The sequence below is a fragment of the Cryptosporidium ubiquitum genome (assembly GCF_001865345.1).
Source record: "Cryptosporidium ubiquitum isolate 39726 chromosome Unknown contig_12, whole genome shotgun sequence".
NCBI lineage: Eukaryota > Apicomplexa > Conoidasida > Eucoccidiorida > Cryptosporidiidae > Cryptosporidium > Cryptosporidium ubiquitum.
This window is the reverse complement of record NW_021639804.1, coordinates 281109-305970: the sequence shown is the minus strand read 5'-3', so window position 1 is coordinate 305970 and position 24862 is coordinate 281109. Positions and strand designations below refer to the sequence as shown.

Sequence of the window (24862 nt, the reverse complement as noted above, 5' to 3'; positions counted from 1 at the left end):
ATAAACATATTCATTTATAAGTAAAAAATAAATTATAGAAACTTAAACTTAAGCATTTGGTAATTAGTTAGCAAGTTCGAAGCCGTATTTCAGAATAATTTCATTCAACGGATTATTTGAATTGTTATTTTGAGAGTTTGATTCGACTAAAATCATTGAATTATTCGAAACAATGGATTTGAGAAAAGAAATGGCAGAAGTTAAACTTGTATTTCTGATTATTCCATTGATTCGTTCTTTTTCATTGGTAATTTTACTAGAACTTGTGGGTTTTGAAAAAGATAAGGTTTCTGATCCCAAAAATTCGACAATTCTGCTAAATAAGTAAGAAGATTGAGCCACTATTTGAGTTTGAGAAAGAAGAAGTTGGAGGATAACCTCTGTTTTTATTTGTTTAAAATTGAGATTCAAAGAGTGATGGAGTAAGTTGGATTTATCTTTGGGATTATAATCTGGATTATCGTCAGGTTCGGTAAATTTGGAGCTTTCAATAAATGAAAGGAAATCCAAAAGTAGCATTGAGGTTGTAATGTCACTACTGGAAAAAACTTTATTATTCATAACTTCAATAATTAGTTGAAGCCCAAGTTTATTAAGGAAGGGAGAGGGGATCACAAGTAAATTAATATTTTTTCTCTGAGCTTTATCTACCAAAAGTGAAGTTGGAAGATAAATATTTTTAAAAGTGAATTGGATTACACGAACAAGAAGAATTAACATTGATTTATTTTGGATATCGTTTTTAGAAACAGATATCCAAAGAGTGGAGATCAACATTTCAAAGTTTTCATTATTACCATTTTGATCCTCTCGGTTTTTGGTTTCAGTATAAAATAGTAATCTTGTTTTTGAGGAGTTAATTTCTTCAAGTAAAGGATGTGGGTATTTCATTTTTTTAGGGACATTTTTTGAATAAAGCATATTCGAGAGGTAGTTGAAATCATTAAAACACACATTGGAAATAAGTGACTCCTTGATTATATCAATACTAACATTTGGCTCATCAATATGTGTGATTAATCCAATAACACTTATCAAGGGGTTTTTAATGTCAAGTTTTTTGTCAAGAAGAATCATTATTTCATCACTTTCCAGCATTTTCAATTCAGAAAGTACTTCTTTATAACTAAATATTTCTGGAAGAAATAGTTGCTTGATTTTATCCGTACATGAATTTGTTGCACTATTCATTAAGATATTCTGCTTGATTTCTTTAATTGCATCAACTTTAAGTTTTTCAGAAAGTTCTTGCGATATATTAAGCATTGAAACAGTTCTAATGGATTTAAGAACTTCCTTCAAGTATTCTGGAAACATGGGTGATGGAGATGTAACCTGTAATTGCACACAGTTTGTGGATAATGCTGTACCAAAATGATGACAAGGTTGGAAATTAATGGTTGCACCAATTTTTCTATATGAAGTAAAGTTTAAAGATAAGGTTGTAGTTACCCATATTGTAAAAATTATTCTTGAAATAAAAGAAGCAAGTATTGAATTTTTGGCTAAATTACCTTTTTTACCTTTGCCTCTTAATATTTGGGAATAGTCAATATTCTCGTACCATCTAATAATAGCTGAAGAGAGAGAGCTTTGAATGATTTCATTTGATTTATCAGGATAATTGATTTGTGAGTAATACATTAAGAATCTATTATTTTCATCTTGAGAAATGATTGTTGGTTCTGATATATAAGGGGTTGTGCCTTTTATTGGGTTATCATCTTCGATTTGGTTCGAAAATGAATTCCATTCAAATCCACCATCTAAAAAAGTTAACTCTGAATTCTTTAAAAGTGGGTGTGGAGAGATTGGAAATTTATATTCATCTTCTATATGGTTTTTAAATACAATCTGTTTTAAAGGATCTAGTTTTATGACATATTTCTTTAAAGTTTCTGGTTCTTTAAGTAAGTTGAGAAAAATTGGCTCAAATTTTAGCTCAAAATAATTAATGTTTGGAGAATCAGGGAATGAAAGTTTCAGTTTATTATATCTATATCCATTATTATCATTCTTAAAAAAAGATTCTGAAGAAATAAAAATAATAAAATTTGAAGGTTTTAGTGCATTTTCCAAAGTGAATTTTACATATTTTAAAATTACTTTAACTTTTGAATAGAAACGGTTATTACCAACCAGAATTTCGCTTGGATTATGGGACTTTAAGTTTTGTACGGCAGTTTCAGTGATTTCAAAATTTCTATCAAAGAAATCAATATAGTTATCTCTTTCACTATTCATTTGGTAATTTGAATTTGAAATATAATTTTCAATTTGGATTATATCACAAATGGCAAGAAATGGCTTATTAATCTCTTTCTTCTCCATAATATCTTTTTTGGATGATTTTATATCCAATTTAATTAGGCTCTCTTCTATTTGTTCTATTAGTGAATTAAAGTAAGTAAATATGGATTGTACAATAAATTGAATTAGTGGTGATTTTGGATCAATATCAGATTCAAGCTTTTCAGAAAGTTTAATAATAACTGAATATATAGTAAATCCAAGCTTCTGTGAAGAATGAGCTGCAAAATATACCTCTCCACTACTAATCGATTTTATTAATTTTCTTTTATTCAAAAATTTTACCAAACTTCCAGATTCTAATAAATAAGAAATAACTTTTAGTGGTTTTGAGTTTGATGAGGAAAGAGAAGAATAAAAGGCAGGAATAATCCATTGAATTTCAATCTCTCCATGGCTATTCATAGAGTTATGAATTGGCGAATTAACTATAATTGAAGGTTTCAGGTCTGCTACTGTTACAGGGGGTAGCTCAGATTGATTATATTGAGAATTATTCTGGTTATTTTTATTTTTACTTTTTGATTGTTTAAAAAAAATTTTATCTCCTATAAATTTGTTGTTACTTACTTTGGCCAACTCATTTTCTTGTAAAATTGGAATATTATAATCGTTTAAAATTTTAAACAGTTTTTCATTTGAAAGGTTTGAATGCAAAGCAACAATTACAGCTCTGTTATTGATTATTCGATTATAAGCTTGCATTATTTCTGCTTCTAAATTCCCTTCTTTAATTAAAGACAATACAGTGGATTCGGATCCAATTGACCACATTTTAAGTAAATCAATAGTTTTATAGTTTGTAGTTCTTTGGAATACTTTAGAATTACTCTTTATATATTCTCTCAAAATTTCAAAGCGTAAATAAGACTCATCTTGGATATACTCCAAGTAATTTAAATTCATATTCTTTATAGCTTGCTCAATTGAGCTTTTCCTTAAAATAAGTTTTCTTGGTTTCCCTTTATTTTTCAAATAAATTGCATCAAATAAATGTTCCAGCATTTTTATATAGTGTTTTGAAGGGCATCCAACACTTATCATAATACAAGAAGGTATATATTGGATATTAATCTTTCCTCCTATATCTTTTACATATTCTCTAAAAGAGGAAAGTTCAAGTGGATTCCAATCATATTCTATTTTTAAAAATTTTTCAGAAAATAGTAATTGAATCATTAAATGGTAAAGTCCAGGGATCTTTTCTTGCTTAATATCTTCAGCAGAGATTTCTAAATTCAAAGTAATACTACTGACTTCTGTTCCTTCTGTGGTAATAATACTCATTTTTAATCCATTTTCAAATTCATAATACGTTCCGAGCCGACTATCCAAGGGACTTGATCTTGAAATTGCTTTATTGTCAAAGAATCTCATCAGTTTTGTTCTTCTTTTGTCCCTCTTCAAGTCTCTTTCCATATTTTCAACTTTTTTTTTAACCTTTTCATTATTTGGAGCAATGTACCTTACATTGTTCTTGACAAATTTATTTCTATCTATGTGTTTTGTTTTTTCCTCCTTTATTGGCTTTCTTTCTTTGGACTTGAATATGGCTTTGAAAACTTCTTTTTTTTCTATTGGCATCTTCCCCTTCCCTTCTTGTTAGTATTATATTTTCATTAATTAATTGTGTGTTCTCGTAATTAAACTTTTAAAGCTTAAGAATATTTAAAACAAAATAAGAGGAAAAAAATAATTGCTAATATTTATTCTATTTTACTACAAATTTTAAAACTTAAAATGTAATTTCAATTTTTTCCACATAATGCACATTTGCAATCAGACATATTCCCAGTACCGGCACTCGTCATTTCCACTAATATGGCGCCGCCCACCCCCCCAACTGCATGCATTTTCAGAGAGGGGCCTAATGTGTGCTGGCAAATCAAAACAAATTGACAAGTAAAGGCGGGAAAATATATTGGAGGAGAATATAATCAAGCAGTAGAGAGCGGCAATGGTGGTCATTTTTGTGTGGTAACTATAGTTATCTAAATAGTTATGTTAATGTATTTTTTGTTGTTTCTTAAGTATCAGTTTGACAAGATTTGGTGCATTTTGATTCGGTGTTGTTGATTGAATTTTGTTTAGCATGTGCTTCAATGCTTTGATTAAGATTTATCGTAATTTTGTAGGATAGGTATACAATTAATCCATATAATGTAAGGGTAAAAATTAGAATGATGAATAATATTGTCCAAAGGGTTCTTTCTAGTTTATGTCCATTAAATTTGTGAAATAGGGCTAGGGAAATATTATTATATGTTTCATAAGAGAAGAATTCTCCATTAAGTGAAATTAGCATTACAAAAGCAAAGGCAGAAAGTATTGCAATACCAGATATGATTCCAAAAATTGAGATATTTGAAATACCATAAAAAAGAGGTCCAAAGCCTGGGATTAGGGCATTGGAGATTATTAGAAGTAATTTTTTCAGTTTTAGTTTCATGTTAAATTTGTTTACTTTTCTTTTTAGTCGCTTTTCTACGAAATTTCCATAAATAGGCGGCAATTAGAGGGACTCAACTCCCCCCTCTCAAACACACAGAAAAGAGCACCAACAGTCAATAAAGGAAAAAAAACTAACCCAAACCTCAACGAGAAGAAACAAGAAAAAAATTAAACAAGCCATAAATAAAAGAACGCTAAATACCTACTAGAATGGGGGTGGGGTTTCTCCTTATCCCAGAAAAGACTCAAAGGAAGAAGGCAATCGGAATACTTTGGGAAATATTGGAGTATTGTAAACCTGAGTGAGTCTATGAATAAGCAATTTGTATTGACCCACAAAAAGTATTATGGGAGGAATAACCCTAAAACCGAGAGATGATAAAGAACATCTCCTGCATAGAAACTAAAGATTGGAGAAACCATCCAGAAACTTCGCTAGATTCAAACCAGTTAACATTACTATGAAATGAACCGTGTTAATTGTTGGTATATTTTGGCACATGCAAAAATAGCCAAATCTTATTCTGGGATTCAAATTAACGTCGCTCATGCTAAAATTGATCATATTTGCCACAATTGAGCAAACCTTCCGCAATGATATACTTCTTGCAAAACATGTTTGTATATCCTCCCTCTCTCTTTTTCTCTTTATCTCTCTCTCCTTATTTTCTTCAGAGCTTGGGAGGCGAGGAGGAGATAATCTTCTGCACAGACGGAGGCAAATATAATTCTACAAATTCATGAATATGAGTAGAGTACAAACCAGGAGACTAAAGGCTCTCTCTACAGGCCTACTGTCAAAATCTTCGAAGATTTCTTAGTTGTTTGGCAGGCCATTGAACCTGAACCCACTGGGGAGACACTGGTTGAAGGACTTGTGGAACAAGTGCTGCTACTACTATTATTATTTATTCCATCAGCGCAAATGGAGTTACACTGCTGCTTAGAGCCGTTATTAGCTCCATTTGAGTCAATATAGTTCATATTTGATGGTGGTGTGGTGGCAATGAAACCATTATTACTGTTACTTCTTTGAATAAATACTGGTTGTAGGCTTTCATTAAAGCTTGAGGGAATACTCATGCTTACCCCAGTTCTACCAGAACCCAAACTCAAGGCTGACTGTGGGCCACTATTACTACCAGAACCACTATTCACACTAGTATTACCATTGTTAAAAGATCTATAAGCCTTGAGGTGGTGTAAATAGACGTGTTTAGCATATTCTGCAACAATCTTATCCCCAACTTCATCTCGGTATTCTCCACATTTGAAACATCTAAAACGACGCGGGAAGTTTACGTTGCTGCACTTACAACATGCCCAATTTCCGTTTTGTCCTTTCATGGGATTGACATTAGGAAAGCCCGCCCCAACATTGCCCGCCGGGTAATCGTGAGGTTGCGCGCCCATATTTCCTAAAGAAGGAGGATTTGGGTTCCCGTTTGAAGGCTGTTTTCCACAGAGGGGGTCTCCGTAAATTTTAAGGAAGGACGAGGGGTTCTTGAATTCATCGGGATGAGCCAGCATAGTTGGTGCAGCGAAGTTGGGTCCTCCTACACCAAGAGTAGTAGGGCTCCAGTTCCCGCCTCCTGTGCTGGTGTTTGGTGAATTGGAAGGTGCTACAGGATTATTATTAGAAAGGGGTTGTAAACTCGGAAGTTCTTTATTAAATCTAGTCGTAAGTAGAACGGCAGTGGAGTTGATAAGTTGGGATGCTTGTTCAAAAACGTTGCCGGCGTGCCCATTTTCTTTGATAATTCCCATAAGGATGGAGTCCAGAAGTTCATTAGCTTTGGATGATAATGACGACGGTGATAATAATAGGGCAGGCGGAGAGGAGGATGAGGCAGTTTTGTTCCCAGATCCAGGTGTAGCAACACAGTTAGGTTTGGATAAAACACTTCCACCCCATTTACTAGTGTTGATGTTGCCACCAATGACTGAGGAAGGCGTGGAGGTTGTGGCAGAACCTCCATGATTACTGTTGTGATTATGAGCATGACTATTGATGTTAATGTTTCCATTGTTACTGCTGTTGTTCACATTACTACCACTGTTATTGTTATTACTACCACAACCACTACTACTATTACTGTTACTATTGCTGTTTAAAATATTGCTATCTGGGGAGTTTTCAAAACAGTAGTCAGTGATCTTTGAGTAAGGGAGGAAACCTCCCCAGGAATTAGAATTGAGTCCATCATTGAGGTAATTAAGAAGTGGGGCTGAAAAGTCACCTGACATTGGGTCGGTAGATCTAGATTCAGGTCCAAACCCCGAGATTGTAAAAGGGTCAGATCCTGGTGGTGCTGGGAGGCTACACGGGGGTGAGCACTCATCTACAACAGTAGGAGTATATGGTGCAGAAGTTGACCTAGTGGAGGAAAGGGTACAGGCAAATGACCTTGGAGAGGAAAAAATATTCATCATTGCGGCCCCACCTACAGTACCGGTTGAATGTGCCCCACTAATCTGATGTTCCTTTACACCAGAATGTTGTTCTTTGGCTAAAAGGATCTTACTGCTGTTGTCAATAGGACAGTTTGTCTGACTTACAACACTGTGTATGGAGCCACATCCCGCACTTCCAATTCCTTGTTTAGGGATTCTAAGAAGATGGGGAGCGCTCCCAAGTCTACATGTTTGAGGAGTATCTAGATGAGAATTATCAATCATACTAGAGATCTCATCAAAGTAGTTTTGATCTGCGACAAATGTGGAAGTTCCATCTATAATGGATGTTATGTTGGGTGTAGATATGGATTTTGAAGCTGATGTTGAAGGTGTTGTGGTTGTAGATGATGAAATTGAGGAGATTGGCTTCTGGTCAAAGTCTAGGCCCAGTGTTGACGAGTTTGCAAACTGCGGACGTGGTCTTGGAGTGGTAAACATCTTTGAATTCATATATTGGACTAATGACAATATTAATCCTTGTTAGAGCTACTGGGCTAATTAGCAAATTAAGTGTCTGTAAATACAATTAATTCTATTACACACTATTTTAGAGAAATATATGTATATATTTATTGAAAAGCAAACCAAGCTTAAAGATGTGCTGCTCTTTATAGTACTCTTTAACACTACAGAGTATCTCGCTCTACTTACTTTTAATGAAAGTTACTCTGTACACTCCCTTGCCTTCTTTGCTTATTGATATATGTATATGTCAATATATCCCTATTAAAAATTCAAATATTTAATTACTTAGATCCTATTCACCTTTTTCACGCACAATATTACTTTCCTGCTTCAATCTAGTTATTCCAATGCTAGCTTCTTCGTTATCAAGTATCAAATCAATAACCTTAATCTTCTTTACATTCTCTCTATGACTCAAGAGACGTTAGCACATACTGTGCTTCACAGCATTTAAACAATGATCTTCACTCTTTTTGTCAAAAATTCAACATCAGTTGTTAACTTTAATTAATGATCTCCTGGCCTAATCCTTCAGGCTGTCCCCCCAGCAGTTTGTGATCTACTACACTCCAGTATGTACCTTATACTGTATTTTGTTGCGTATATACCCCTCCTCATGACCTGCACTTCACGTCTTGAGACGGGAACTTTTGTCATTTTTTTCTTTTGCTTACAAACACCTAATAACATAGTTAAAATGTTTGGGCGGGCTCCAACCTTGTGGCGCCAGAATTTGGCGCGTTTAACACGCTCGAGAGTAAGGCCTATAATTGAATAGTGTAATAGGAGAAGAAAAAGAAGGGGGAAAAAAAAGTCAAAAAATGAATATTATATAAACAGGTTAGTTGAGGGCGAGGTGGGTATAGGTAAAGGAATAAAGGATATGAAGGTAATGCTGGTGGTGACAGTGGTGGTAATAGTATTAGTATTAGTATTAGTATTAGTATTAGTAGTAGAATCAGCTATACTAGTAGTAGAATTAGTAGTTGTAATGGTTATAGTGACAATTGAGCAATGTAAAAGTAGCGGGGCCGGGAATAGTACTAGTATTAGATAGCCGACCCGAGCTGTTCTGGAGGAAGATGGTAGGGAGTAACAACTACAGCTGCTCTACTTGTATTACTTGTATTGTTATTGATACTTGCTCCATTTCCAGAGGTTTAATAGCCTCACCTCACTAGATAATTCTACTGATTTTTTCATTGATACTCTTTCCAAGAAATCCACTCTCAAACTTCTTAGCGTCAAACCCCTCTGCTTTTTTTAAATCACAAAGCTGGAAAGGAGCAAGATTGCTCGTAATAGACTCAAAAATCTCCTTATCCTGCTGAGTCTCACAACCATTCCAAAGTCCTGTGACGATATCTTCAGTACACAAAACACCAATGTCACCAAGTCTATCCTCTACAATATTATTATCTGTCAGGAGAATATTATTCTGGTTAATTTTAGACTTTGTCTTATCTTTAGATTGAATATCTTGATTAGTAAATGCTCCTTTTTTAAAGACTAAAGTTTTTAACAAACCCAAATTTGGAAAGCCATAAAAAACATAAGGCTTCACTTCTCTCAATATACGAATTGTTTCATCAGTGTGGCTCAAAATCACAGCTGAGAACTTATTTACCAATCCTAAACTGCGAAGCTTCCTGGCTGATTCTAATGATCCACAAAATCTGCTATTTCTTACCACTAATACTATAAGCCTACCATTAGTCTTCTTTGGAGTTAAATATGGCTTTTTATCCTTGCTTTTAAGTCTTCTCTTATCCAAAATATTATTTCTGGATTTCTTAAGAATTCTCTGTAGTGTTTGTATTTCTGGCTTATGTAAATCTTTTTTAATCTTTCTCCTTTCTTCCCTAAATTTAAGCCTTCTATCACTATCAGGAACTCTTCTGCGACGTAATATTCCCTCTGCTATCTTTAGACTCTCACCATCATTTCTTGGTTTTAAGATGTGTTTCTCTTCCATCCTGCTAATGTTTAAAACATATATTATAGTATTTACCTTATTTTAATCTTAAATTTCTGGCTTACTTTGGAAATTAAACTTCGACTCCTTTAATAATCCCCAATCTATAGAAATAATTTAATGATCACTTCACCTAAATTTTTGAATTTCTTTAGGAATGTGTAAAATCAAGTTCTTCAATAGCAATCAATTACCTAATTTTTTTTCAAATATTTAATCCTCTTAATTTTCTTGTTTCACCAAAATGTCATTTTATACTGGAGAGCTGCGCGCGCCAATTGCGGCGCCAACTACCCACTTAAATTTGTGATTATTTAATTTCCTATACCGGTGTTTATATGCTTCAATTCCAAAAATTTGGTCTAAATATTAGAATATTTTTTTTCTGAATTATCTTACCTTTAAAGTTTGGTTTGAGGCTATTAAGATAGTATAAGATAACACTATTTTTCTTTCCACTAACCATATTAATTGGTCTGGTTATTCTAATTAAGAAACTTGTCAAAGTTTGACTAGGATCAACTTAAAATAATAATAGGGGGAAACCAATTTAAAAGCCATAAAGTTGTGATATATTTAAGCCAAAAATAATATAAATGGAAAACAAAAATGAAAAGACGTCAACCAACAAGGTTTTGAAGAAAGGCTCTGATCCTTTGGATAAGGAGTTTAAAGCATTATATAGTAACTTACTTCAGACAGTTGGGAAAGACTCCAAAAAATCTGTCAAAGAGAAAGAAACTGAAGAGGTTATTGAGAAGTTATGGAACTTGATCAAGGCTAAATTTTTGCAAATTTGTCGTAAGCCTGTGTATTCTAGAGGAATTCAATCTATCCTTAAATGGGGCTCAAACATATATAGAAAGGCAATCTTTGAGAAGATGAAAAACTACCTAGTGGAACTTTCAATTGATAGTCATTCCAGTAGAATGGTTGAAAAGATGTATAACTATGGACCCCCAGAAATAAGAAAAACTATTAGAGATGAACTACTTATCAAATTTGACCAACTTGGTTATTCGAAGTATGGGTCCAGAGTATTTGGACATGTTTTCAGTGAAAAAAGAAACCCTAGTGAATCTTGGGAAAACATTAAGAATGAAGTGTTATTCCGAATCTTGAGTACAAGATTAGCACAATTTTACACTACAAATGGTGATTCTAAAACAAAGAATACTTCTTTTGTAACTTTCTTTTTAAATCTGGAACATCAAAATGCAAAAACAAGTGTTTTAGAGAATTCAATTGTAATTATTCAAAAGTTTGTTGATGGAGAATTATTAGACAGATCATTTGTACATCTTTTAATTTGGAATTATATTAAGTGTTGTTTAATATTTTACCAGTCAGAAGATGAAAATGGAAATAACCAAGAAAGTAGCCAAATTAACACAGGAAAGATTCAAATTAGTAACCAATACCCGACCTTAAACAAAATCTCCCAAGAAGGAAAGGCTTGTTTAACTGCTTTATTGGACCAAATTTTGGAAGGATTTTATAACCTTTTAAGTACTAAAGAAGGCGTGGATTCTTTAATAATATTATTAGGATTTGCAAAGGCTCAACAAAGGAAGAAGATTCTTAAGAATATTAAAAAGGATATTTTAGAACTAGCTATGAATCCTGTAGACTATGTACTGTTACTTAGATTAATTTCCACGACCGATGATACAAAAATACTAAATGAAATTATTTGGAATTCCCTCATTTTTGAAGGAGAATTAAATAAGCAAATTTTAATGAATTCTTTTTCAATTAAATTAATCACATATCTACTAGTTCCTCAAGTTAACCTTCGGAATTTTACTCAATATGAATACTGGGCATTAAACTTGGAATCTTTTACATCTTTAAAATCTACACAAACTAGAATTCAAGAAATGAACAAAATATGTTTACCTGCTTTGGAGAATCTCTTATTTTATTCTAAAGAGCGAGAGTCTATTTTAGAGAACCTTATTTTAAGTGTTAGTGGTAAGGAGCTTATTTTAGCCTTGATACAATATTATTTGGGCAATAAAGATAAAGATAATTTAAATGAAAACTTATCTGACAAAAAATACTATAACTATGCACTTGAACTTGTAAATCATTCACTTTCTAAACTTATTTCCGACAATTACTACCTTTTAAAGGATAATATTGGTCATCGAACATTTGTTTCTATCTTAAAGTTAATTAATGAGCAACCATCCATTATTTCATCCGAATTTGACACTTTCAGAAATACTATTATTACAGTCTTTGAAAAGTCACTTATGGAAATGCTATCTTCTAGAGCTGTTTTTATATTAGTTGAAATGGTTGGACAAAACTTTGAACAAAAAGATTTCAAATCCTGTACAATGTGGAGAGTAAGAATAAAAGAACTTATTAAAGATGTAATTGAGAACTGTATTTCTAATCTCAAGGAATGCAATAATAATACAATAGGAATTGAACTTGTTGCAAAATACACAAATCTTAGTGTTAATATACAAGACACGTCATTTATAGAAAGTGGAAATAATAACAAACAAAATAAAAGACTGAAAAGCAGTCATAATTTGGATATTTTAGAATCTTCTAGTAACTCTAAACACATAAAAAAAACTCATCTATAACTAAATTTTTAGAATTTTTGTACACATTTCTGTTTTCCTTATCTGAAATAATTCTTCCGGTTTAAGCTTCTTTTATTTCCACTTACAATTAATTGCATGCAATTTTCTGCATGCACACATGCATTTTTGTTTATACTAGAATACGAGTGTTTGCATAAATATGGCATGAGAAAGAAAGGTTAGTTGTTTAGTCTATATTGTCCTGAATATTGTAGTCTTTAAAGTATTTGCTTACAAAAATTTGGGGGTTAAAGTCAATGAGATCGTCTTGTACATCTGAATCATCTAATATTTCTTCATCAGTGTAGTCACTATTAGAAATATTTTGTTTCAAATCTTCCAAACAAGTATTAAAGTTATGTTCACAAAGTTTTTCGTTGTGTTGAGTCTCATTTTTCTTGATATCAGTAGTACCTTTCTCTTGGCTTGGAGAAAACTCTATAGGGCTTTGGTTATCTGAATCCTCCATTATATCCAACACAGGAGCATTTACCAACTGGGGAACTTTATGGATAATTTGTAATAAATCTTCGTTAGTGAATGTTGGCCTGTGGATGTGTTTCCAAGAGTTTGATGATAAAGAAAGATCCCATGGACACACAGATTTAACCCAATTATAGGAATTCGCTATTGAACCTCTTTCTGGATCTCTTCTTGTATACCAAACAATCTGGCAATTATTAATTTTATTCATCTTAGTATTTACATCTCCCCTCTCACTCTCAAGTAATGCTCTAAAGCTTTTAATTACTCCCCCATGGCAAACTATGATTACCCTTAATCCTCCACAATTCTGACTCAAATTGTCAAGAACTCTCTCAATTCTAAGACATAAATTAGCCAAAGATTCACCACCTGAAGGTTGCCAGTAGAATGCATTTCTTTGCTTTCTAACCATTTCATCAGGGTGCAATAATGCCCTCTCTTGTTGAGTTTTGTTTGCTAATACACCTCTATCTCTTTCTCTCAAATATATATCTGTATTCCACAATGCATTTGGAAGGCCTAACATTGCTGCTGTTTCCATTGCCCTGACATACTCTGAAGTAAAGCACTTATCAAAAGTAAACCCAATATTGTTTTTAATATACTCCCCAGCTATTCTTGCTTGAGCTCTTCCTCTATCAGTTAGTCTGTATTGACTGTTATGTCTGCGGCGAAACTCTCCAGTCCATGAATGTAACTCACCTTGCCTAGCTAATCTTTGAGCTAAGTTGCCTTCACTCTGTCCATGCCTTACAAGCACAAGATCTACTGGCATATTCTTGTACATCATCCTTGTAATATATCGAAAAACTAAGTAACTTAATTATATTTAACACTTCAAGTTCTTAATTCAATTAGTTTCTTACCAAAAAAACCCTGCTAAGAACGCATTCTCTTAAATTTTGATTGCGTTCATCAATTCAAAATGTTAGGATATGTATTTTTTAATGAATGTTTTTTCTATACTAGTTCTGGATTTCCAACTTAATTAGCTTTGCTTTCTGGGTTGGTTACAGATTGACTAAAAAAATAGGTAAACACGAAGAATGGAATGAACTAAATAGGAATGTTAGTTGCAAAGAAAATAGTGGCTCAAAATTAAATTAAATTAGTTGAAATAAGAATTAAACAGTCAATCTAATTATACCAGCTGTAATTTGTTACTTATTTAATATAATTATTTATATGAACTTTTAGGCGGGTTATTTTTTTTTTAATTTTATTTTTCCATTTTTATGTATACCGGTAAAATGTTTGTAAATGCCGGTACAATGCCATTAGTGTAAAGTATAAAAAAATTATAATTTTTGTGTGAAGATTTGGAATTTTTATAATTAGTAATTAAATTTTAAAGAACAGGAATCTTTTTTTTTGAAAAAATTTGAACAAATAAAAATTGAATAAATAGAGAAAATGGTGAATCCAATTCATCCAGAAAGCATTCCAATGTCGGAATTTAATGAGTCATTAAAATTTGAGTTTTCAGTTTTGAAGGATAGTTATGATGATAACTTGAAAGGTGATTGTTTAATTCTATGTGTCCCAAACAAAGAGATAATGCAAAGCTTACCATCATTTTACAAGTCTTTGGATACAACTTTAAATGGGATGCTAAGTGATATAGTAGAGAATGCAAGCCAAGAATCGTCTCTAAAGGATGAAAGTAGTACAATTTCTGTTAATTTACCACCAAAGTATCCATTTAAATATTTGATGATGATTTCTTTTGGTGAAAGCAAGAGTACAAGTCCGCTTTTCTTCAATAAGATGATAACCCAGGTGAATGAATTTCAAAAAAAGAATAAGAACATTCAGAGCTACACGGTTATTCTTGGTTTTGAAGATGTAGTACCTTCAGATATAATGTATTTTTGTACTCAGTTTCCCTTTGTTAATACGGATGAACTGAGATTCAAAGGAAACATTGTAGGTTCAGAGCCAAAGAAGCCAACCAAGAAAATAGAAAAGATACACTTTGTTTTAAGATCAGAAGAGGTTAGAAAAGAGTGTAGTAGCAGAATCTTGGATTCACAATCTGTCTCAAAAGGTTTGTTGTTTGCAAGAGATCTTACATCTGCTCCTCCAAACTACTGTGATCCAGTTAATATGGCAAAAGAAGTTATTAATATGGCAAAGTCTGTTGGTCTTGAAGGAAAAGTTCTTCAACCAAAAGAATGTGAAGAGCTTAAGATGGGAGCATTTCTTGCTGTGGCTCAGGGCAGTAAGTCCCCAGCTCAGTTTGTTCACCTTACTTATAAACCAAAGGGAAACATCAAGAAAAGAATTGCTTTAGTGGGTAAAGGAATTACAATGGATACTGGTGGGTACAATATTAAACACCAAATGATTCATTTTATGAAAGGTGATATGGGAGGAGCTGCTGCTGTTTTTGGGACAGCCTTCTCAATTGGGTTGATTAAACCTGAAAATATTGAAGTTCATTTTATCTCTGCCATTTGTGATAACTTGGTATCCAGAGACGCTTATTTGCCGGGTTGCATTGTCACTGCCTCAAATGGAAAGACTATTGAAGTTGGAAATACAGATGCAGAGGGAAGACTCACTTTGGCGGATGCTCTTGTTTATGCTTGTAACCTCAAAGTTGAGGCTGTCATAGACTTAGCTACTTTGACAGGGTTTAACTACAAGCTTTTTGAAGGTAGATATGCTTCTGTTCTCGGTAATGATGATGAACTATTCAAGCTGATTCAGGCCTGTGGTAAGACAGTCCACGAGAAATTCTGGCAATTGCCTTTGGACCCAGAGTTCCAAGAAATGGTCAAGTCTAAAATAGCTGACTTAAATAACACTTCCGAGGGAAAAGCCCCAGTCTCCACCTCGGCCGCCTTCTTGTGTGAGTTCATCAGCAAGGATATAAAATATGCTCACATTGATATTGCTGGTTGTTCAGGAATGGACACCTTTGGTAATGGCTTTGGTGTCAAAACTTTAGTCACAATTATTAAGGAGCTTTCTTCGAATTGTTGATTAATGAGCCAGATAGCTATCCTCCTTTCTATGAGAAACTGAGAATATTTTAGATAGCCAAGTACAATTCTTGGAAAGATACCTGAATATGTGGATTGCGGAGGAAGAGACGAGAGTCTTCACAAAACTTGAAGAACTCCCTCTGATCAACCTAGCCTGAATATGAAATATCTTTAGATAGGTTAAATGTCCTTTTCTTAATACCAATTTGAATTACCTACAGATATTCAATTACTGATATACATAATCCTAGATATATAGGGTAATACTTAAATGACTATATCCTTTCTAGCTAAAAATACAAACTTGCTCATTTCAAGAAACAAACTTACATGCAAAACTGGGTCAATTTTTGCATGTGTTTGCCGCCATTATAGTTTGAAATGGGAAAGCACCTCTATGACACTACTGTTTGTTTTCAGAATGTGGCGCCCATTTTGTGCGCTCTATTTGTATTATTATTGTTAATAACTGTCTCCTATATAGGTTTTGCAGGTAGTAGAATTAGATAATAGTATTAAGCTTTAAAATTTTTTTTTATAATTTTAAATAAAAAAGAGACAGGGTACTGAGTAGACATGGTTTGTCTCGTTTGACTGTTTTGGGTAAAATTACAGAAAAAAAAGCATCACTTGGATTGATCCTCCCGGTTCTAAATCTTCGATGATGAGTGCCAAAATCAGAAGCAATTTTTGCTTCTATTGAAGAGAATGGCAAAGCCGTAAATCTTATACCTTGTTACAACCACGGCCTGAGGAGTATACTTTACTTTAGTAGAGTCATTTATGGGAACGGGTCTACACAGTTTTATCTTTTCCTACTACTTCCACTATCCTTCTTTAAACCACCCAACTTGAGTTTGTTCGGAAAGAGTACTTTTTAGTTTTATGTTTTTTTTCCTATAGAATGAATTTTCTCCTTTAAGTTTTGATTCTAGTTAAAGTTATAGATATGATGAGGTTTCAAATTACTCTTTCTCAAGACAGCTAGCTTTAAATTGTCTTTTTGTAGACTGACATTGGCTCCTTTCTAGGTCTCTCTATTAGTTTTGGGTTTTTGACTGTCCATATTTTAAGTAAATAGAAAGACTTAAGTATGAGAATATCTAGTAGCATTTTGATAGAGTCTGAGAATATGGAAAGTTTTGAACCCCCAACTTCCTTCCATTCAACACTCACTGGTTGAATTTCAAGATCAAGGATTTGAGCAATAATTACAATTTCAATGTCAAAAGCCCATCTTTTAATATGCAATGAAGGGAAAATCGCCCTGGCTGATTCCCTTGAAAAAAGCTTGAACCCACACTGTGTATCATTTAAGTCTGTATTAATAATAACTTTAGTGATCTTATGGAAAGCTGTATTCAAAATTTGGCGATACCAGGCTCTCTCTATTTTTGAAACGTTAATATGATCGTTATTATCATACGAACTATTCATATTCCTTGATCCAAAAACTATCTGTAATTGCCTATCTTTGCTTAAAATGGTATCCTCCATTTCTGAAAAGCAATCAATTTTGGTTGCTCCGTCTGCATCCACCATTAGTATATATTTTCCAAGGCTTGCCATTACACCAAGTTTAACAGCATTTCCTTTTCCTTTGTTTATAAAACTAGATATTAAACGCATTCTACCTCCAAATATCTCCTTGTTTTCCATCTTTTGCCTCCAGAAATCCTCACAAACCCTCAAAGTGTTATCATTCCCACCATCATTCACTAGGATTATTTCATATATAAATTCTGGATCCTTTTTGCTTCTACCCTCCATATAATACACCATTGAACTTAATGTTTTTATAATCCGATCTTCTTCATTAAATGCTGGGACTACAATCGACAAATATAATTCTGAATCCCTCCATAAGTTCTTACTAACAATATCCCAACCTTCTTGACCTGTTACTTCCAGAATCTCACTTTTTTGGCTATAAAACACTTGCTTTATTCCTTTGTCATCATCCAATTTAGCCTTTATGTTATAGTTTCTTATCCAAATGTACACAACCAAAGCCAGCTCTAAAATGAGGAAGGAAACAAATAGCATTTTTTGCCTAAATACAACATTAAATATATTTCTTGTGAACCACATCTACAATCATGATAGTGTATATTTGCAAGTCTATAAATAAAACAAATAGATTCAGTATTTATTTATTTGAGAAAAAAAAATACCACCTCAGCTTTCAGAAGCCATAAGCTATTAAAAATCTATCTCAATATTTCCAGTCTAAACTCTTCAGCTAGCTCTTAATCTCCTGTTAATTATTATAACCACTACTAATAAACCCTAAACCTTAAATCCTAATTTTTGCCTTTTGAAGAAAACGTCAAAGACTCTCAAATTACCCAGAGCCTCCCATAAACGCACTACCTCTCAAAAAAGCACGAATTGCCTAAAGTATATTCACCTTCTTTTCTTTCTCCTTTCTCTTTTCTACTTAATCCTTACTCGAACTTGATTAATATTATATATTGAAATTTGTCCCCGCTAGATGTGCCCGCCATTCCATGTAATTGTGTCATAAAGTCCATGCAATATTATTTTACTCACACGAGAGGAGGTGATGGCCAAAAAGAGAGTACTAATCCTGCTGATTTTGATATTTATTTTGATATTTTAATTATTTTTGAGGGTTTTTGGATTCTTTGATCTGGGGAGTTGTTTATTGAACCTAATTTTTTTTTTAATAGAAATAGCTTTGTACCCACCTAACAAAAAATTCAGCTTATTCAGAAAAATATAAATGAAATAAATAAATATATTGCAAACATTTGTATATGTTTATATGAATTAAAATGTTGATTCTGAATTAAATCTTAGAAAAATGTGTGCATACGTACTATAAATAAAATATTTAAAACAACTAATGTGGTAAATGAGAGAAGATTTAATTAAGAATATATCAGATATTCTGAGTATAAGTAATCAACTTAAATTTGTAAACCCACAGAGAAATACTACTAAAATTAAGAAATAATTAAAGATTGAGATTAAAGGAAATAGTGGTAGTAATAAAAATAGGGGATGGCTTACTCTAAAATACTCTTGATAATTTCATTTGTGATATTGATACTACACCAAGTTCTTTGTGACCAAAATTGTTCAAGGCCAATCTCAAGAAGAGTAAGTCACTCTATAAGACAACTCTTAAAAAATGAAAGAGGCATTTCAAAGTATTTAAGACCCGAATGCGCATTCAATCAGGAGAATCATATATTTAATCATGAGGAAAGCATTAAAATAGTATACCCTACGGGAGAAAGACAGTGTGGATTTTGTGGTGAGATCTTCCAAGAAGAAAAAACCTACGACCAACACATGGAAAAATTTCACTCCCATCCCCAAAGTGGAGAGTTTTTTTGTGCAGAGAAACTCTGCACAATTTTTGGGCAATGTGGGGAGCCCGCCAGATTGCATGCATGTAAATCGGTCATGAAACGAGGAGATATATTGGAATTCTGCCAGAAAACTGTGCGAAGCTGTTTTTCAGAAAACCATAAGGATTCCAAATTTATTGGGATAAATTTGAGTCAAAAATTGTGTAATAAAGAAAGAATTTTGGAGGTTAATGGGTGTGTTGAGAAAGTTCAACAAAACCGTTTTAGTCTTTCTAAGTTGTTTTTTCAACATTTTTCAAAGGTTTTGTTAATTTTCATTATGTTAACCACATTTTTTCTTTCATATAAAATGAATGAATACCTTAATAAAGTTAAGTGAGTATAGAAAAATGTGATCGGGTCTTTGACTAATTCCCAACATAACATTTAGGTAGTAAATTTTTATAATTTTGATATATTTTTTCTTTGTTTCCGTATTATTACTTTTGAAATCTACTATTATTAATACTCTTAATTTGTATGCATGCACATGCACACATATTTAATATATATTACAAAATTGGTATAAGCTTGGAGACTGGGAGGAAAGCAATAATTTAATTAATCCTTATTGTTATAGAATTGATCTTTTGGTAGTAAAGCAATTAAAAAGGCTAATACAGAAAAAAGAATTGAAAATCAACAATTTTGGGTTTGAAAGAAAAATAAGTAATATTTTTTTATTGGCTTTAAGAAAAGTAGAGTAAAAAAAAAAATAATACAATTTGTCGTAAAATTGTCACAAATAAAAAAATAACTTTTTTTTGCCCTACCTACCATTGATAACCGCCTGAAAGTAATACACACACATGCACACATTCTCTTTTCTTTGCATCACGAGGCTATAAAGAAGCTAACACTTCTACCACTTTGACAAGACTTAGACAGGTAGCATTGAAAGAGAAAAAAGGGGTAAAGGTGGGAAGAACTTTGCTTGTAAGCTTATTGAGAAGAATTAAGTTAATTTTAAATAGTCAAGAGGAGAGTGAAATACCGACAAAAAGAATACTAAAAGAAAAAAAGAGTAGGTAAATTTTAATGAAAAAATAAATAAAAATTGGAAAAGAAAGGAGAGATTTAATTTTGTTATGAAGTGTTTATGGAAGCTCGAGCAATTCAAATATATAAACCAGTAAACAAGAATGAGGTTCGGTTAGTCTATAGAATAAAAAATTCAAATGTTTCGGGGGAAAATGGGAGACACCAAAAGTCTTACTCTTTTAATAAATATGGAGAAGAGAATGCATGGAATATGGCAAAAGATGCGTTCAAGTTTATTAATAGTAACAATAAACTACCATTTGACTTTAGCGATCCATGGAAAATGAAACTTATAAATAAGAGAGGCCGAAAGAGCCTAAATTATAATAGTTCTTCAATGGATGAGCAAAACTCACCAATAATTAATAATAAAAGACTTGCTTCACTCAAAAATGAATTATATAATGAAAATTTAATAGAAAGAAACGCTTCAGGAAGCAAGAATACCGCAAATCTTTCGCCTCCATCAATTTCTAATGATAAATATGCCTCGTTGAAAGACAATTATGATATTGACTCATCTTCCCCAGTATCTCCACAGGCTTCACCTAATTTAATGTATAAATTAGAAAAGAAGTTGTCTAGCTTGGAGATGAAAAACAACCAAAAAGACTACCATCTTCCCTCTTCTTCTTACTTGTATTTGCTTGCCACAGCAGCAACAGAAATTTTTGAAAAGCAGGAAGTAAATGAAGAAAAGAAGGTCGGGCCTCTTAGTACTAATAATGAGTTTCTGCAGGAGAGCTGTAAGGACTCAAACAAAGTTCCAATATCTCAAAGTAGAATAGAAAATAGGGGTTTTGATATTTCAAAAAATCATCAAAATCAGAGCATGGGCACGAATCTGAGCCAACCATGGTCCAACTATTCATCATCTTCTCCATTATCCCAAGCATTCTTACCAGAAATTCCAAAAATCATATTAAACGCAGATTCATACTATAATTTAGCTAATATGCCATATTATAATGTCCCATTATACTTTAACAATCAGGCAAATAATCAATATGCAACTGCATTAATTAATCATTTCAACCGAAATATTATGCTCTTAGATCCATCCATTCCATATTTATCAAGTAATAATAGTAATTTAAGTAAAATCCAGATTCCAAAGTGAAGTTAACTTAAAACAAAGATTAAATACACCTGTTCTTTAGTCCAAGCGTAAATTAATATAGAAAGAATCTTAATGTTAGCTTTGTCATTTGTCATGTATAACTTCATCTAAACTGCACATAACCATCACTTAGGTATTTGTTTAATTCTGTTTGTTTAACATCTTTCAAAAACTCGGTATAATTTCTCCAAACTAGATAACTCAATTACATTTCGAGAAATATCGTCCTCTACCAAGATTAGGTTGGAATTGTTTCTTATAGCTTGAAAAAGAAGTTTATTATCATCAATACCATATAAGTAATAATCCACTAAAATTTCAATCAACTCTATAAATAACTCATAAGATTTTAATATATAATCATTATATCCTTCATCCAATACATTATTTTTTTCTTTAAAATAATAATTAAAATGCGGACATAAGATTTGCTTGTCACCGGTATTAAATAATTTTTGCTTACACGCATGCACAATGTGGAAATTCCAACATGCAAAAATGACGTGTTCAAATAATTGCGGTAAATAATCGAGATTTGGGATCAAATTCCCAAAGCACAATGGAAAAGTCGAAAAAGACTTGTCAGAAGAGTTAAAATCTATCCCAAATACTTTTAGAAGTTCGAAATACATAAAAGCTTTATTTTGAATAAAATCTTCAAGCTCAGTTTGGTCCCTTTCATTTAATTCATACTCTCCAATATTTTCAGTGGTAAAGAGTGAGAGGCTACTCAGTTTAACTGGAGGGTTCAGTTTCAACAATGGGATGTAACCAAGTCTACAGACAAATGATTGTTTTAATGCAATTTTAGAGATTTCTTCGATATTAATCAGTAGAATTTGATTTTTTGCTTGCAAAATGGACCAAGAAGATTTTGCTTGGCCAATATATATTCCATTTACAATATTCCTTGTCAAGTTTTTATAATATTCCATTTTAGAAAATTCAGCAGCATTCCTTATTTCAATATCAGTTAAAAACTTCTGTTTCATTTTTATCTGATAGTTCCTCATCTCATTGATTAATGGGATTGAGTCAGTATTCAAAGACCAACTTAATATATGAGCATCTAAAACATAGTTTGAAATGTCAAAGAGTCTAAATATCTGCTTGTTTTTAAGAGAATTTTCAGAGATTGAATGATTTAATCTGTTTCTGTAATCATTCTTCTGGTTTTCATTATTTTCGTCTTGAAATTCTTGGTCATGTTTTTCATTTAATTTCATCTTCTTCTCTTCTAAATTCTCTTCATCTTCTTCAGGTCTTTTTAAAGGATTCTGAACCTCTTTACCAAAATCATTAATGTTATCTTGCCCGTTTTCTTTACTAATTAGAGAAATGTTTGAGTGTTTAGAAATACTATTAGAGGAGTATTCTTGCAAAACTAGCTGTTTTGAATCAGTTCTGACCCTTGTCACGTTTTTCGTAGAGTCCGAGTAGCTGGATTTTGATTCATTAGAATTGAAGTAATCCTTAAGTTCGAACCGTGGTTTCTTTTCTAAAACCATGTTTCTTGAATAATTAGAAGCCTGAAGAGAATTCATAACTTTCCTCTGTATTGAATCAGAAATCAAAGTTTCGTGACTAATATAAACCAAATTTTTTGTTGGATGAATATTGGGATCTACTGTCTCCGAAGGTACTTTAACTGATACAAATGCCCAGTAATTTGTCTTTGTGTACTGGTAAGCTGTCTCTATTGCTTGCTTGATTGCATTATTCTTTACCAATCTTCCATTTATAAATATAATCAATGTATTTTGTTTTGGATTATGCCCTAAACCTGAAATATATAGTTCTGCTGAAAAGTCTGGAATTTTTAAGCTTAAATCACTCATTTCTCCCACATGAAGTTCCTTTTGTCTTTCCGAATCTCTTGAAACAGTAAATTGTATTAGTTCTTTAACCACATGTGAACCATACAATAAACTTATTACATTCTTTCTTGTATTTAACCCACCATTTGTTCTTAAATCATTAGTATTATGACCGAATTTTCTCACGGTAAAAGAAACTTCAGGAAACTCTATACAGTATTTCTGAACTAAATCCAAACATTTAGCATATTCGTCTGAAGCTGAGCCCATTGTTCTCTGCCTTGATGGCATATTATAAAACAAATCGGTAAACTGAACAACTGTCCCTCTTTTTGCCGAAGCAACCTCTTCCAACTCCGAAACCATCTTCCCATCAGAAAATGATGCTTTATATGCATAACTTGATCCCTCTGTCTTGGATGTTATGTTCAATTGAGATACAAAACTGATGCTTGACAAAGCCTCACCTCTGAATCCAAAGGTCTTCAAAGACTCAATATCTTTCAAGGTTGTTAATTTACTAGTTGCAAATCTTTCACACAACATTGGAAAGTCACTCTTATCTATCCCAGAACCATCATCTGATATCTGCAAACTCTGAATTCCACCTTTTTTTAATTGTAATAGAATATTCTTTGAACCAGCATCCAAACTATTTTCCAAAAGCTCTTTCAGTGCATGAGATGGGCTCACAACTACCTCTCCAGCTGCAATCCGAGATATTACTTCATCAGATAGCTTCCTTATCCTACCCATTAATATTTCCAATTTCTAAAAATGTTTACTGAGTCATTGGCCGCCACTTCTTATGTTTTTTCCAAAAAAATTATTACATACCGGCATGCCAATAAAATGCATGCAACCGCGGGGGGGAACAATCCAGTCCAAAAAATAAACAAAAGTACAGTTATACTATCTATCAGGTATAGTAAAGTCCTATAATATCTAATGAAATAATTCATCATCTCCCAATAGAGCTAAAACGATACTATGTCAATGAGGATAAAAAGAGTGAGAGTCGGCCGGTGCCACATAATACCCTCATTCATCCTATCACCGATGGAAGAGTCAATTCATGCTAAAAAGGCATCAAAAACTAGCAAATTTCAAGCACCAAACTAACAGAGATCCTCAGCCAAAGTATATATCAATTCCCGAATGTTAATGTTTCAAATACAGTTCCACAATCTCTACCCATTTCCAGTGATTTGAAAAGCATTCCAAGGAGCGAAATAGTAATATATAACACTTCAGATTCAAAAAAAAGGAACTCAAAGATAGTAATTTGCATGTTTTACCATCCTATTCTCCCAACCTTTCTTATTCAGATTGAAAAATACTCAGATTTCCTTTCCTAATTGGCATTCCTATTCTGTATCTCATTTCTCAGTACTGTCGAAAACTCTATAGTTTGATTGTTTTATCAATGAGCCTCCTCATTACTACAACCTAATAGATATTGTCTTTACATTCCACCTCTAAGTCTCAATACCAAATGTAAAGTGGACTCTTTTTGGATATTGTAATCAGAAAGAGTTCTTCCATCTTCTAATTGCTTCCCTGCGAAGATTAAACGTTGTTGATCAGGTGGAATTCCCTCCTTATCTTGAATCTTTGCCTTAACGTTCTCAATTGTGTCCGATGGTTCAACTTCTAAAGTGATTGTCTTTCCTGTCAATGTTTTGACAAAAATCTGCATACCACCTCTGAGTCTTAAGACTAAATGTAAAGTGGACTCTTTTTGAATATTGTAATCAGAAAGAGTTC

The 24862-nt window shown here is 32.7% G+C and overlaps 12 protein-coding genes across 12 annotated transcripts in view; 4 read left to right on the top strand and 8 right to left on the bottom strand.

The window, feature by feature from the left end:
* Window positions 1–63: 63 nt before the first annotated feature.
* On the bottom strand, window positions 64–3894 carry cubi_01952 (uncharacterized protein; the record flags this gene model as incomplete). The annotated part of the gene is made up of 1 exon (XM_029018964.1): window positions 64–3894. The coding sequence occupies one exon, from the start codon at window positions 3892–3894 to the stop codon at window positions 64–66; it is 3831 nt and encodes a 1276-aa protein (XP_028876438.1).
* Window positions 3895–4336: 442 nt separating this feature from the next.
* cubi_01951 (uncharacterized protein) lies at window positions 4337–4759 on the bottom strand (the record flags this gene model as incomplete). Its single annotated transcript, XM_029018963.1, has 1 exon — window positions 4337–4759. One exon carries the CDS (start codon window positions 4757–4759, stop codon window positions 4337–4339), a length of 423 nt encoding a protein of 140 aa, XP_028876437.1.
* Window positions 4760–5544: 785 nt separating this feature from the next.
* cubi_01950 (little finger domain-containing protein) lies at window positions 5545–7668 on the bottom strand (the record flags this gene model as incomplete). Its single annotated transcript, XM_029018962.1, has 1 exon — window positions 5545–7668. One exon carries the CDS (start codon window positions 7666–7668, stop codon window positions 5545–5547), a length of 2124 nt encoding a protein of 707 aa, XP_028876436.1.
* A 1192-nt stretch (window positions 7669–8860) lies between these two features.
* Window positions 8861–9658, bottom strand: cubi_01949 (uncharacterized protein; the record flags this gene model as incomplete). Its single annotated transcript, XM_029018961.1, has 1 exon — window positions 8861–9658. The coding sequence occupies one exon, from the start codon at window positions 9656–9658 to the stop codon at window positions 8861–8863; it is 798 nt and encodes a 265-aa protein (XP_028876435.1).
* A 596-nt stretch (window positions 9659–10254) lies between these two features.
* Window positions 10255–12261, top strand: cubi_01948 (uncharacterized protein; the record flags this gene model as incomplete). The annotated part of the gene is made up of 1 exon (XM_029018960.1): window positions 10255–12261. One exon carries the CDS (start codon window positions 10255–10257, stop codon window positions 12259–12261), a length of 2007 nt encoding a protein of 668 aa, XP_028876434.1.
* A 187-nt stretch (window positions 12262–12448) lies between these two features.
* cubi_01947 (uncharacterized protein) lies at window positions 12449–13537 on the bottom strand (the record flags this gene model as incomplete). The annotated part of the gene is made up of 1 exon (XM_029018959.1): window positions 12449–13537. The coding sequence occupies one exon, from the start codon at window positions 13535–13537 to the stop codon at window positions 12449–12451; it is 1089 nt and encodes a 362-aa protein (XP_028876433.1).
* Window positions 13538–14160: 623 nt separating this feature from the next.
* On the top strand, window positions 14161–15735 carry cubi_01946 (leucine aminopeptidase; the record flags this gene model as incomplete). The annotated part of the gene is made up of 1 exon (XM_029018958.1): window positions 14161–15735. One exon carries the CDS (start codon window positions 14161–14163, stop codon window positions 15733–15735), a length of 1575 nt encoding a protein of 524 aa, XP_028876432.1.
* Window positions 15736–16727: 992 nt separating this feature from the next.
* Window positions 16728–17783, bottom strand: cubi_01945 (dolichyl phosphate glucosyltransferase; the record flags this gene model as incomplete). The annotated part of the gene is made up of 1 exon (XM_029018957.1): window positions 16728–17783. One exon carries the CDS (start codon window positions 17781–17783, stop codon window positions 16728–16730), a length of 1056 nt encoding a protein of 351 aa, XP_028876431.1.
* A 981-nt stretch (window positions 17784–18764) lies between these two features.
* cubi_01944 (uncharacterized protein) lies at window positions 18765–19457 on the top strand (the record flags this gene model as incomplete). The annotated part of the gene is made up of 1 exon (XM_029018956.1): window positions 18765–19457. One exon carries the CDS (start codon window positions 18765–18767, stop codon window positions 19455–19457), a length of 693 nt encoding a protein of 230 aa, XP_028876430.1.
* Window positions 19458–20216: 759 nt separating this feature from the next.
* On the top strand, window positions 20217–21278 carry cubi_01943 (uncharacterized protein; the record flags this gene model as incomplete). The annotated part of the gene is made up of 1 exon (XM_029018955.1): window positions 20217–21278. One exon carries the CDS (start codon window positions 20217–20219, stop codon window positions 21276–21278), a length of 1062 nt encoding a protein of 353 aa, XP_028876429.1.
* Window positions 21279–21433: 155 nt separating this feature from the next.
* Window positions 21434–23851, bottom strand: cubi_01942 (ATPase; the record flags this gene model as incomplete). The annotated part of the gene is made up of 1 exon (XM_029018954.1): window positions 21434–23851. The coding sequence occupies one exon, from the start codon at window positions 23849–23851 to the stop codon at window positions 21434–21436; it is 2418 nt and encodes an 805-aa protein (XP_028876428.1).
* Window positions 23852–24560: 709 nt separating this feature from the next.
* The window catches only part of cubi_01941 (ubiquitin), a gene marked incomplete at both ends in the record, with an annotated part of 689 nt that continues 387 nt past the window's right edge, over window positions 24561–24862 (bottom strand). Inside the window, one exon of the mRNA XM_029018953.1 lies at window positions 24561–24814. Within this exon, the coding sequence (XP_028876427.1) occupies window positions 24561–24814 (254 nt within the window). The remainder of the gene's footprint in view (window positions 24815–24862) is intronic.